Source organism: Capricornis sumatraensis, chromosome 8, assembly GCF_032405125.1.
Source record: "Capricornis sumatraensis isolate serow.1 chromosome 8, serow.2, whole genome shotgun sequence".
NCBI lineage: Eukaryota > Metazoa > Chordata > Mammalia > Artiodactyla > Bovidae > Capricornis > Capricornis sumatraensis.
In genome coordinates, this window is record NC_091076.1 from 58,005,507 (window position 1) to 58,018,481 (window position 12,975).

Genomic DNA, 12,975 nt, shown 5'->3' on the forward strand with positions numbered 1-12,975 from the left:
ATAAACCCTCTGACTCAGAAGTTTCATTTCTTATCATTGAACTTGGCAAAACACACATGTGTACAAGGATATCATGATCAGAAATAACTACAATGCCCGTTGTTCCAGGAAGAGTTAAATAAAATAAATAAGTTGTATCATGTCTTAGTCCATTCAGGCTCTATAACCTGAAATTCCACAGACTGGACAGCTCACCAACCGCAGAAACTGACTTCTTCCAGCCCAGGAGGTGGAAGATCACAGATCAGGGTGGAAGCAGGGGCGGACGTGGGCTGCCTGGCAGGCCAGACATCTCCTCGCATCCTCACGTGGCAGACGTGTCTGGGGAGATGTCCTGGGGCCTCTTGCATAAGGACACTAATCGCATTTACAATCCATGAGAGCAGAGCCCTTACAATCTGAGTACTGCCCAAAAGCCCCATCCCTGGATACCGTCACTTGGGAGTTCAGATTTCAGTATATGACTGGAGGGGAGGGGAAGACACAAACACTCAGACCATAGCATAATACATTTATCCTACGCTTCAATTTAAAATGAACTAGAACAAGAAGTTTTACTTCTTGTAGAAGTAAAAGATAGTAAAGAAGTCATGAAATAAAGGCAACCCTGCTTTCCCCGTAGCCTGAACTACAGCAGTGAAGGGGCAGACAAGCCTGACACGTTGAAGGCGCGGGGAGGAGGCCAGCGTGACCGCAGGGGTGGGGCGGGGAGAGGGATGCGATGCAGGCGGAGGTCAAGGAGGGAACAGAGGGAGCGGGCAGAACTCTAGGGCGTCGCAGGCCACTGTCGGACCACGGCCGTTTTGGGAGCGAGGCAGGAAGTCACTGGAAGGATTTAAGCAGGGGGAAAATGGGGTCTGGCTTACTTTTTTAAGAACTGACTCTCACTGCTCTGCTGAGAACAGAAACCGAGGGGTCCAGAAAGGACGTGGCTCGGTCCACTCTAAGCACTCGGGTGGTGTCCGGGGAGGGTGAGAAGTGGTCAGATGCTGGATTTCAGGCTCAGACAACTAGGAGGAGGTGGCCAGCCCCTTACCCCAAGGGGGAAGGCAAGGGCAGGGAGCGGTTAGGTCTGAGCTGCTGGCTAGATGTTCCAGTGCAAACAGCCCAGCAGACAGTTGTATGAGGGAGCTCGTGCAGAGAGCCCAGGCTGGACTTAGGAGTGTGCAGAGGTGATATTTCAACTAGGGGACTGTAAGAGGCAGAGAGCAGAGCCCTGGAATGCTCCGATGTTTAAAGGATTGTCGAGGGCTAAGAACCCAGCAAAGGAGACTGTGGCTGAGCAGCAGAAACCACAGAGCAGAGAGAGAAGCCAGGGGCCAGGTGTCCTGGAAAACAGGAATCCACTCAAGCAGAGAGCCCAGAGGGAAGCAAGAGGGATCCCTGTGTCGAAACAAAACAAGCGCCAGCTTGCTACCAGTCCCCAGGACGCTGGGAGTAGATGCTAAGGGCTGCCCCTCCAGGACAGCACTTCTCCCACTTAGATGTGCCCCTGGGGCCCCCAGCCTGCGGCTCAGGTCCGCCCTCACGTGTGGGGAGGAGCCTGAGGCTCTGCGTGTCTGGTGCCGGGCTGGGGACCACTTTTGGAGTTCTGAGAGTTCAGCCCCCAAGCCCTGACCATCAGCAGAAGTGCAGTCGCAACTGCTGACACACTCCAGGGAAAGCGCAGGACTATCTTTCTCCAGCTTCTCCCCTCGCACCCCAAGCCCAGCCCTTCTGTCCACACAGCCCTGTCTCCCTCCGCTTCTCAGGCTGTTTCTCCTGCCTGAGCATCTGGAGACTTCTAGCATGATGTCTTCATAACCTCCAGTCCTAAATCCTGGAGCCGAGTAAGTGGACTCAGCGAACACCCAGATGTCCCCAGAGGGGCTGTCCCCACGTGAATCCTAGCCCTCCAAGAGGGCCTGCTGTCTTCCTGTGACATCTAGAGCCCAATTCCCCTGCTTCTCTGAAGATCTGGGGGTCGCATTTCCCCATCACTCCAGCTTCCAGATCCGAGTGCGGCCCTCCCCGTTTCATCAGCCACCTTCAGCCTGCACAGCACACACCTGCCCTCTGTCACTTCCCCAGAGAAACACTAACACGAGGTTGCTATGTAGAGCAGACTTTTCTTACGGGGTGAGGGCCACAGAGGGTGGTCACAGAGCAGAAAACGAGTTCAAACTCAACGCCAAGGCCATAAAATGAATGTGTCGGCTATTTCCTGCCACAAGAGCTCTGTCAGAGGTGGGCCTCTCTGACCTCCCCACCCATCCCACCCCAACCCTCTCCCCATCCCCGCCTCTGGGGCTTCCACCCCTTCCTCCCTGGCTGCCTCCAGACACTCAGAACACTTCCGGCTTCCTTCCCCAGAGCTGCTCTCTTCCTCTTTCCCTCAGTCCTCACCTTCCTCCATCAAGGGTGCCAGCAAGGTGTTCCCACTCCTCTGAGGCAGAAGCCAGACCTCCTCACAAGGAGGGCCCCCCAGTGATCTTTCCAAAGGCATTATTCTGTCCTTCCCACCACACAGTCAGGACAGAGCGGCTGTGGCCGTGAGTCAGCAGGATACAGGCTGTCAAAGCAGTCCAGCCCCCGGGATGTGTGGGCAAAGCTTGTCTGAACCTGCTTCCAAAACACCTATCATCCCACAGAAGCCAACACCTGCCAATATTTAAGCCTAGTGTCAAGAATATAAACATTGCTTCATAGACGCTTCTGAGGAGAGACGACTATAAATCTGCCCATTTGCTTTCATTTTGAATTCTTGATCCCTCCCCAAAGCACCATCCATTTCCTCTCATCAGTGGCCTCTCTTCTCTCTGAAAGGGTTTTCTTGTGCACAGTCAGATGGGAGAAACAAAATGAAATAACCCGCCGGCCATCTCTCGGTAATTTTGAGCACATGAGTCTCCAGGCTCAGCTCCCAAGGACAGACCCACACTGCTCATCTCTCCCAGCCCACCTGTCCATCTCCAGGTTACATAACATGTCCAAAATGTAATATCCCACATCCTGTGGATAATGGGACCTGAAGGCCGGAGTTCAAGAGGCTGTGTCCTGAGCCTCTAAGTGGCTCCTGCACGCCAGCTTAACCCCCCGCTTCAAACCCCTTGTGGCTCCCACCCAGTACAGAATGAAAGTCCACTCCGCTAGGACAGCCAGCGCCTCCCAACCTGGCCCTGAGAGAACCTTCCATGCTCATCACCTATCATCCCATGTATCTTAGACACTCAAGGTCAAAAGAGAAGAAACTGGAATCCAGACTGTCTGAAAAGACGTTATCCTGCAATGCCTTTTCCAAAACACACACACACACCCTCATGCACACACACACTCACAGACCTACACTTCCTCATACACAAACAGCCATACACAAGCCCTCACACACACACATGCATAGTTATACACACACACACACCCTCATGCACACACACACTCACAGACCTACACTTCCTCATACACAAACAGCCATACACAAACCTTCACACACACACGCATAGTTATACACACACACATACCTGCACACATACACACCCTCACATACATTTATATCCTATACACGCAGTCATACACAATCACTCACACACATGTACAGTCATACACCCACACATACCTTCATACATACACATCCTCACACGCATTTTTTTATATATATATATACTATACACGCAGTCATACACAATCACTCACACACATGTACAGTCATACACCCACACATACCTTCATACATACACATCCTCACACGCATTTTTTTATATATATATATACTATACACACAGTCATACACAAACCCTCACACACACATGTATAGTCTTACACACACACATACCTTCAAACATACACACCCTCATGTATATTTATATCCTTTACACACACAGTCATACACAAACCCTTACACACACAGTCATACACAAACCCTCACACACACACACGCATAGTTATACACACACACATACCTGCACACATACACACCCTCACATACATTTTTATGTATATATCCTATACACACAATCACACACAAACCCTCACACACGTATAGTCATACACATGCACATACCTTCACACATACACACCCTCACATACATTTATATCCTATACACACAGTCATACACAAATGCTCACACACACACACGTATAGTCACACACACACATGTTCATATATACACACCCTCAAGTACATATATATCCTATACACACACAGTCATACACAAACTCTCTCACACACACACACACACAATATCTGCCACCCTGAACACACAGAACAGTGTGTCCATCCCTAACAAAGGAACATGTAGGTAAATCGTTTGCACAAAAAAAGATGGAGGGTAGAAAGTGATCTCGGCAAAAGGTAAAGAGCCATGAGGTGTGGTTTACGCAGCCAGAGGTGCATCTCATGGCCCCTGGTGACCTGCTGACAAACAGAGGTCACTACACCCAGGACTCACATTCGACAGCGATGCAGGTTAAGACGGAGGTGACGTCCACCAGTTGCCCAGCTAAAAGGGGTGAATCGAAACAATAAGGCAACTAACTATAGCACAAGGAACTATATTCGGTATCCTGTGATAAACCATAATGGAAAGTAGTACAGAAAGAAGAATATATATATGTATGTATGTAGGTATATATAACTGACTCACTTTGCTGTTCAGCACAAATTAACACTGTAAATCAACTATACTTCAACTAAAAAATACTGTAATTTTTAAAAAGGGCTGAGTTGCCCCTTTTTATACAACAGGTGGTTGGTCTTGCTCACCTTGCCCTCAGTAAACCCCTTGAAAGGAAAAGTCAGCAGCGAGACACAGAGGGGACCAAGGTGGGGACACAGGGGGGACCATGTCAGGCAGCGAGCGCAGGAGGCGCTCCTGGCAGCAGGGCCAGCTCGAGGGCGCCTGGCGTTTGAGGGAGACCCCTACACAAGCCCCTCCAGGGGCTCCAGACAAGCCCCTCTGGTCCTTGCCAAGTCCAGGTCTGGCTGTGGGCTCTTCCTGTCAGTCGCTGACTGGCACCAAGAACATGGTCGCCCTGACGCTCTCTCCAGATTCTAGATTAGGAAGCCTGGGATGAACACTGTAGCCAGACTCTGGGCCAAACTCTGCATTTTACAGAGACAACTGCTACTCCAGGGAAAGGAAAGGACCCACCCCGAGTCGAAAGGCCATAGTCCAGAATGAGTCTGCACAGAATATAGCCTGGAATCACACTGCAGGGTGCTCTCGTCCCACCTCGCCCACCCACACACTGTCTGCAAACTCCACATCCTTCAAGCTTCAGCTCAGTGGAGCCTCTTCCAGGAAGCCTTCCCAGACTCCCTCCTCTTTCAGGTCAGAGCTCGAGGCCCTCTCCTCAGACCCTGTGTGCCAGATAACCTCATTAGATAACTGGAGTCAGGCTGGACGGCCCTGGTTCTTCCTTATCCATACCACAGACACATGCTTCTCAAATGAAAGAAGAATGTCTAGTCTTCGGCCTCAGGTCCGGTGCTTGGCAGGGCACAGCGGACATAGAGTGTAATTCGGAACCCATCTTGGGAAGCATGAAGGTCTCTCTGCTCGACCACTCAACCCTCTCACACGCTCTCTCTCTCACCTGCCTCTAAACAACTAAACCACCTACTCTCCAGACGACTCAGTTCAACCCTCAACTGCTTTCTAAACGTGCTCCCCACTGTTACCCGTGGCAGGCCTCCCCGGAGAAGGCCCGGGCTGGTGGTTCTGGGCTTCAGCTGCACACTGATGCCATCCGGGGGCCTCTACCCACTCCCCGATGCCACACCTCGGGCCACCCATCCCTGAGGGGTCCCAGGTGGCATTTTTTTAACCTCCCTATTTGATTCCAGCACCTAGCCAAGGTGAAGAAACACGCTCCTAAGGAAAAAAAAATGTGATTCCGGAAACTGTTGGTTCAGCCAGGACTGTGGGTGGGTGGAGGTAATTGTGAGTGACAGTGTGAGAGACGCACACAGTGAAAGAGGAAGAGGTTCTTCAGCACTGTAGACAGGCTTCCTCACCCCCGGCGCTATTACAGTTCCGGCCAGATGAGTTTTGTTGTGGGAGCTTCTCTGTGCACTGTAGGATATTTAGCAGCGGTCTGGGCCTTAACCTGTTAGATGCCAATAGTAAACCCTTCCCACAGCAGCTGTGACAACCCAAGAAGTCTCCAGACATCGGCAAATGACCCTGAGGCAGGGGAACAAAATCACCCCTGTGTGAGAACTACAGGTACAAACTACGTACTAACTGTTTTGTTGCATATTTATAGGTCACAACAAGCACTTTTCTAAATTTGACTGAGTGGCTAAGGATTCTAGACACAGGTCAGTGTCTTGGTGAGGGACACACAGGACTGTACCACACACAGGATGTGTAGGAAGTGGTGGGTGAGTCGAGACAGAATCACAGAAACTAGATTAGGCAGGTTCAAGGAGTTAAGATGAGTCAGTGGCGCGTGCGTGCATGCTAAGTCACTGCTGTCGTGTCCAGCTCTTTGCAATCCTATGGACTATAGCCCGCCAGACTCCTCTGTCCAAGGAATTCTCCAGGCAAGGATACTGAAGTGGGTCGCCATGCCCTGCTCCAGGCGATCTTCCCGACCCAGGGATCGACACCAGTCGTTTATATTTCCTGCACTGAAAGGCAAGTTTGTAATCACTAGCGCCCCCTGGGAAGCCCGAGTCGGTGGTCAAACCTAAGAAAGACGACCAAATTAACGAAATCCCAAAGCCAGATATTCCAGAAAATAGCAAAGCCGGAGGCAAGCGGAGGGTTGTCACAGATGAAGGCTGATGATGACCAGGAGCTGGGAAGAGGGAAACAGTCAGAGAAGGAGCTCTGGGGCATTCTGCGCATGGAAGAAGCACAATAAACCGTGTCTGAGGACAGAATCGAGCACGGTGCGTAGCTGGCACAGGCGGAGGAAGGAAGCTGGAGGCAGGAAGCGGAGCCTAACGCCCCGCCCACCTGCTGCCGAAACCGCCTCCAATCCCCACAAGGCCGCCCTCCCGCAATCAGAGCTCGGGGCAGACGCTGGCGGAGAAGCCACTCGGCCCGCTCTGGAGCCGAGCACAGCCTATCTCCCGGGCACCTGTGGGGGCCTTGAACCAGCCCCGTGACCAGCCTCCCCCAGCCTCCGGGGCCCACGAGGAAGAGCCTCTGGAACGGCCCCTCCAGACAACACCCCCAAAGCACAAAGAACCAGTTGGGGCCCTCCAGGGACCCTGGAGCCAGGCACCCTGCTCACCCTCCACCCTTCCCCTTCCCAACCCCCGTCCCCTGCGCTCACGTGGCCCCCTGCCTGGTACCGCCCTATCCCCTCACATTCCTCCTGAGCCCCTAGGGGTCTTCTGCTTATGCCCACCTCTGAGCGCCGGCAGACTCGGACTTCAGTCCCGGACCTCTTCTAAACGCTGTGCCTAAAGCCCGAGTCTGCACTCCCCCACTCAGATCATCCTCTGACTGTCCTCCGCTGAACCGAGAAGTCCAGCGTCCCCGCACCGTCCCTGCTCTCGCGTCTGCCCCCGCCAGCCCCGTCCCCCTGCACTCAGAGACTCCAGCCGCCTCTGGCTTCTCCCACCAAAAAGAACAAAGCCACATCCACCCTTCACAGTCTGAAGCCCTCGCTTGGTTTCTAAGCGACTCTGGGAAACAGCGCTTTGCCGGCTTCTCTGTGTCTCCCACCGGCGGGGAGCAGAAACCCGGAGGACCGTCTGCAGCCTTGCTGCCCCTCGTCCCTGGTACTTAGTACTCAGAGGAGTCTTACTCCTTGCTGAGTACTCTCTTAAGTGCGTTAGTATGAATTACCTTCTTCTGTTCTCACAAAGGAGCTGCTTTACGCTATTGTTTATAACAATGATATCATAGCAATATAAGTAGTACTATTTGTTACCCTCTTTTCACAGTCGAGAATATTGAGTCAAGAGTACTCAGAAACGTAAGGGAACGTCTTCAAAGTTCCATAGTTGGAAAATGGGGAGATTCACACTCAAACGGTTTCCCCACAGCCACCACTGCTCGGCCGGGCACGGTAATGAGAGCCTTTTTTAAAGGGATTAATCCAGCTGCCCGCTCGATACCGCAGGGAGCGAAGCCTGTGCTGCTGCAGATCCTCGGGGCTTTGTCGCAGAGACACAGTGAACAGAGGTGAGTGTGGGGCTTGGCTGGAGTGGACGCAGGGTGGGGACCAGCCTGGACCGCAGAGACAGCTTCACAGACATGCTGCCTCTGCCAGGATCGCTGCTGCTTACCTTCACCTGTTGTTTAGTTGCTAAGTCGGGTCCAATTCTTTGCGACCCTATGGGACTGTAGTCCACCAGGCTCCTCCGTACATGGGATTCTCCAGGCAAGAATACTGGAGTGGGTTGCCATTTCCTTCTCCAGGGGATCTTCCCAACCCAGGGATGGAACCAATGTCTCCTGCCTTGACAGGCGGATTCTTTACCACTGAGCCACCTGGGAAGCTGAGTGGGAATGTCAGCTCTTCCGTCATGGGAAGGCGAGACAAGCCAGGGTGGCAGGGTCTTGTAGCACCCAGCACAAGTCACAAAATGAAGGCAGGAGAGGGGCTCCTGGTTCAGAAAAACTAGGCAGACACCAGGATCCTACAGGGCTGAGCCGAGGCCCCAGCCTGAAATCAGAGGCATGGGGCGAGCGCAGAAGCTGGTGGCAGCAGGGCAGAGATTCTGCCTTGCCCAGATAGAGCATCGTCACTGGTCCGGGATGCTGGGCCAGCCTGCCCGGGGCCCAAGGCACGAGGAAGAAGACCGGATTGACACCAGCCTCGGGGCGCAGCTCCCGAGCCTCCCGTTCAGAGGAGCCGCCCGACAGCCCACTCGGGATCCTGGGCCCCCAGCGGGGGCTGCACTGTTTCCATTTAAAGCATGTGTGAACAGCAGGGGAGTGGGGCTGGCGCCTCTGGGAGAGAACGGTGTGAGAAGAAGGTGATCACCCTGCACCTGAGGCTCTAGAGTCTCCATCTAATGTCCTGAACAAGCACTCCAGCCACCTCCCTCTCCCTTCAAACAGCCCAGAGCCTGCCTGGAACTCACCCGCATGGGCTCATCGGGGAATCCGGGTTTGCTCGGCCTGTCCTGGCGCCGGGATCTCAGGAGCTGCTTGGCCTGCTTTTCCGTCAGAATGGGAGAGGCCCCTGAAAAAGTCAGGAAGGACCTCGGGGACTCTCAGGCACCCCCATCCACGGGCCATCTCGCCGTCCAAGGCCAAGCATTTGCAAGTCCAATTTGGGTCCGCACACAAAAGTTCTTCACAGAGACCTGTCTCAGAGGGCTTGGCTTTCCCAAAGGCTCAGAGAGGAATTTTTAATTGTCCCTAAGATGGCTAAGGCTGCATAACTAAGACGTATATTTACCTACTGCGATGACCCATTCCTCTAAAAGTGGCCATTACTTTAATGGATATGTTTCTTTAAACACATTTCCTTCAGGTTCCTGATCAGTGTGTTTCTTATCCCTCAGGGTTGCTTTGGTGAGATTTTTTTCAAAGCCTCAACACACTAAATCAAGTTTAAATTGTTACTAGAAGGTTCCCCCATGACAAGAAGATTATGTTAAACTTGGTAAGCACCCACGATCCCTCAAAACAGATATTATAATTAAAATAAATCAAATTTTGATAATCACACACAAACTCTAAAAGATTATCATAATAAAAGTATATCAAGGGAATTCCCTGGTGGTTCAGTGGTTAGGACTTCCACTTTTACTGCAGGGAACTCCAGGTTCAATCCCTGGTCGGGGAACTAAGATCCCACAAGCCAGGCAGCACAGCACCCGCCCCTAAAAATAGGTGAAAAAAATGTATGTCAAATTTTAAGATTGATCAGCATTTTTGAGAATTAGTATTCTAATACATTTAAAGATAAAAAAAATTTATCCCTTATGATAGCAATTCTGGGAGCCCACTCTTAAGGAAAAAAGAGCATTGACTTATTATGTATTAGATATTATTTGAAATTCTGAAAAAATACTTTAAAAATATAAAATAGACTTATTCCAGTTTATCTTGTCAGCATAGAAATAGGTTTCGGGAGTTAATGCTCACCTGAGAAGAAAATCAGCAAGGTGAGAGACAGCACAAGCACAAAGAACCCCTTCATCCTGCTGGGCCCTCTCTGCCTGTCGCAGAATGAATCCCCCCACAGAGAGCCAGCCTACTTGAAGGAAGCCACATCCGGCCCAAACGCTGTGTGTGCTTTGACTCACAGCATGATGCAAAACTCATCTGACTCGAAGTTTTTATTATGATCACGAAAATATTTTCCTCTGAATTCCTATAAATTTTCATCCTGAGGAAGTAAATTATCCCTGTGTCATATGACTTTCAGAGCTTGAATTTGACAGAGCAACACGCAACAACCATTTCATTTAAACAGATACATAGACATCTTGGAGTGGCTTGTGTTTATCTGTAGCTTCTGTTCATGTTCCTATTGTTTCACTGAGGTTGAATCATCTCTTACATTTGCATATTTTATGACATTTTTCCAAAGCCCATTCACCAATCTAATTTGACCTCCCCAATAATTTCAGAGGTCGGCATGGAAATTAGCCAGGAGCCTGATGAGGGGAAAATTTTCTTCAGCTGACTTTGGAGCCAGATAGACCAGGGTTCATGCCTGGGGTTTATGTCTTTCTAGCAACGTAACCTTCCATCCGTCACTTACCCTCTCTCCTGTTTTAAAAGCACGTTTTGTTATTGGAAGCTGTGCTGGGTTTTCCTTTCTCGGTGCGGGCTTCTCACTGCAGTGACTGCCGTGGGGTCTCTTGCTGCAGAGCATGCGCTCTAGGTGAGAGAGCTTCAGTAGCTGCCATTAACAGGCTGGGCGCAGCAGTTGTATGTGTGTGGGGGAAGGAGAGGGTCTCGTTGCTCTGCAGCATGTGGGATCTTCCAGGACCCACATTCGAACCGTGTCCCCTGCATTGGCAGGCAGATTCTTAACCGATGGACCACCAGGGAAGTCCTCACTTACCCTTTCTGAACTTCAGTTTCTTCGCCTGAACAAAAGAAATAACAATACCTACCACGTAGGGAATGAGCTGCATAGCTCATCTTCTTTTTATAAACAAGGAAGTGAGGTTCAGAGAGGTGAAATAATGTCCAAGTTCACACGTTATGCAGAAGTCCAGCCAAATTCTTCTGCCTTTAAAGCCCAGCACTCTTCCCATTATGCCCCCAAAAGGGCTCCGGCAATATGCTATCAATCCTACTATAAGCAGCCTCGCTCCATACTGAAGTATATTTTTTTAAAGATAATAAAATCTCAGTAAGCTAGTCTTTTTAAATCCAAATCACCAAATATATATTACATAAAATTTTAAAAATATTATAAAATACGTGTGTGGATGGTACTTGGCATTGATTAGGATAAAATTCTCAGTTCAGAGAAGGGATCTTATGTTTGTGTGGTTACTTTGCCCACTCAAAAGAAAACAGCTTCCTATTGGTAGTGGTCCAAGTTTATGCTAATTTGTGTAACTGATATTAAACCAAAGTGTTCTGCCCATTCTGTTGGTATAAAAATAGTCTGAACAGAGTATAAACAAGGGGAAAAAAATCATGCATTGTTAGCAAAGTCACCTCATATGTTAATTTGCTCAATATTTTATGTTTGGTTTTATGTACTCTGTTGCTATTAACATCCTTCTGTTTTCATAGTTTTCAATAACTGTAATTATTGAGAAATTTTAGGAGCACTCTTTTTGTCACACTAAACACCTTGGTTTTTTATGTGCATTGTCAAGCCTTCTATTCTTTTTATTCTTTGTGGTTAGAGCAAACATTAGCTGCATTGTTATACCAAATAAACATCGTCTATGGGCCAAAAAAAAGTTTATACTTAGCTAGAAATTTCTATGTATCCAGTGTAAATTTACTATAAGTGAAAGTGAGTGAAGTCGCTCAGTCGTGTCCGACTCTTTGTGACCCCATGGTCTGTAGCCCACCAGGCTCCTCCATCCATGGGATTTTCCAGGCAAGAGTACTGGAGTGGGTTGCTATTTCCTTCTCCAGGGGATCTTCCCAACCCAGGGATCGAACCCAGGTCTCCCGCATTGTAGGCAGATGCCTTAACCGTCTGAGCCACCAGGGAAAAAGTATTTTTTAATTTGGCAACTATTTGCTTTATCAGCACTGACCAATAAAATCATAATGTGAGTCATAGATGCAAGCTACTAATACATAACTTACATTTTTTTAGTAGCCACATTTTTATAGTAAAAAAAGATAATAATTTTTAATTATACTTAACATGAAATATCCAAAATATTATCTCAACAAGTAATCAAGATAAATAGTGAGATATTTCACATTCTTTTTTTTTTTTGTACCACATATTTAACACCTGAACATTTCAAGTGCTCAGTAGCCACATGGGCCTGCTTTCTTCCACCTCTCTTGCCACCACCAGAATCTAAGCTACTATTACCTCTCACCCAGCTGCCTGTACCCATCTCCCAAGAGGTCTCCCAGCTTCCCTCCCTGTTTGCTTCAATCCATTCTCCATGTAGCAATAATGATAGTCTTCTTAAAACAGAAACACAAAATATAAATCGGGCCTCATCACTTCCCTGCTTAATAATCCTTCTTTACTGTCCCACTGTGCTCAGAACAGAATGAGAATCCCTACGATGCATTACAGGATGCTGTGTTATCGGGGACTGTGGTCCTTTCCAAACCCAGTCCAAGCACACCCCTCCAGCTCATGCCATTCTAGCTACACATCATTACTTTCAACTTCACAAGCTGTCTCCCACCCAGGACCTTTGCACATACTCTTCTTCCCTGTTCCTGGATTTTTCTCAATCTCCAGGTATCTGTTTGTAATTTCCCTTGCACAAGCAAGCACCAGCCTACATAATGAAGCTTCCCTGCTGCGACTACAACTGTCCACCTCATAGCACTCCCTGTAAACAGGTAAATGTTGTCTTTGTTTACTTTTTAAAATCCGTCTCTTCCATTGGATTGTAAACTCTAAGTAAGC

The 12,975-nt window shown here is 49.3% G+C and overlaps 1 protein-coding gene across 1 annotated transcript in view; it reads right to left on the bottom strand.

Annotated features, from left to right (window-relative positions):
- Positions 1 to 10,092, bottom strand: part of C8H17orf67 (chromosome 8 C17orf67 homolog) — a 28,407-nt gene extending 18,315 nt beyond the window's left edge. Inside the window, exons 1-2 of the mRNA XM_068979230.1 lie at positions 10,038 to 10,092; positions 9,026 to 9,126 (exon numbers count right to left, since the gene is read on the bottom strand). Of these exons, the coding sequence (XP_068835331.1) occupies positions 9,026 to 9,126; positions 10,038 to 10,092 (156 nt within the window). The remainder of the gene's footprint in view (positions 1 to 9,025; positions 9,127 to 10,037) is intronic.
- Positions 10,093 to 12,975: the final 2,883 nt, after the last annotated feature.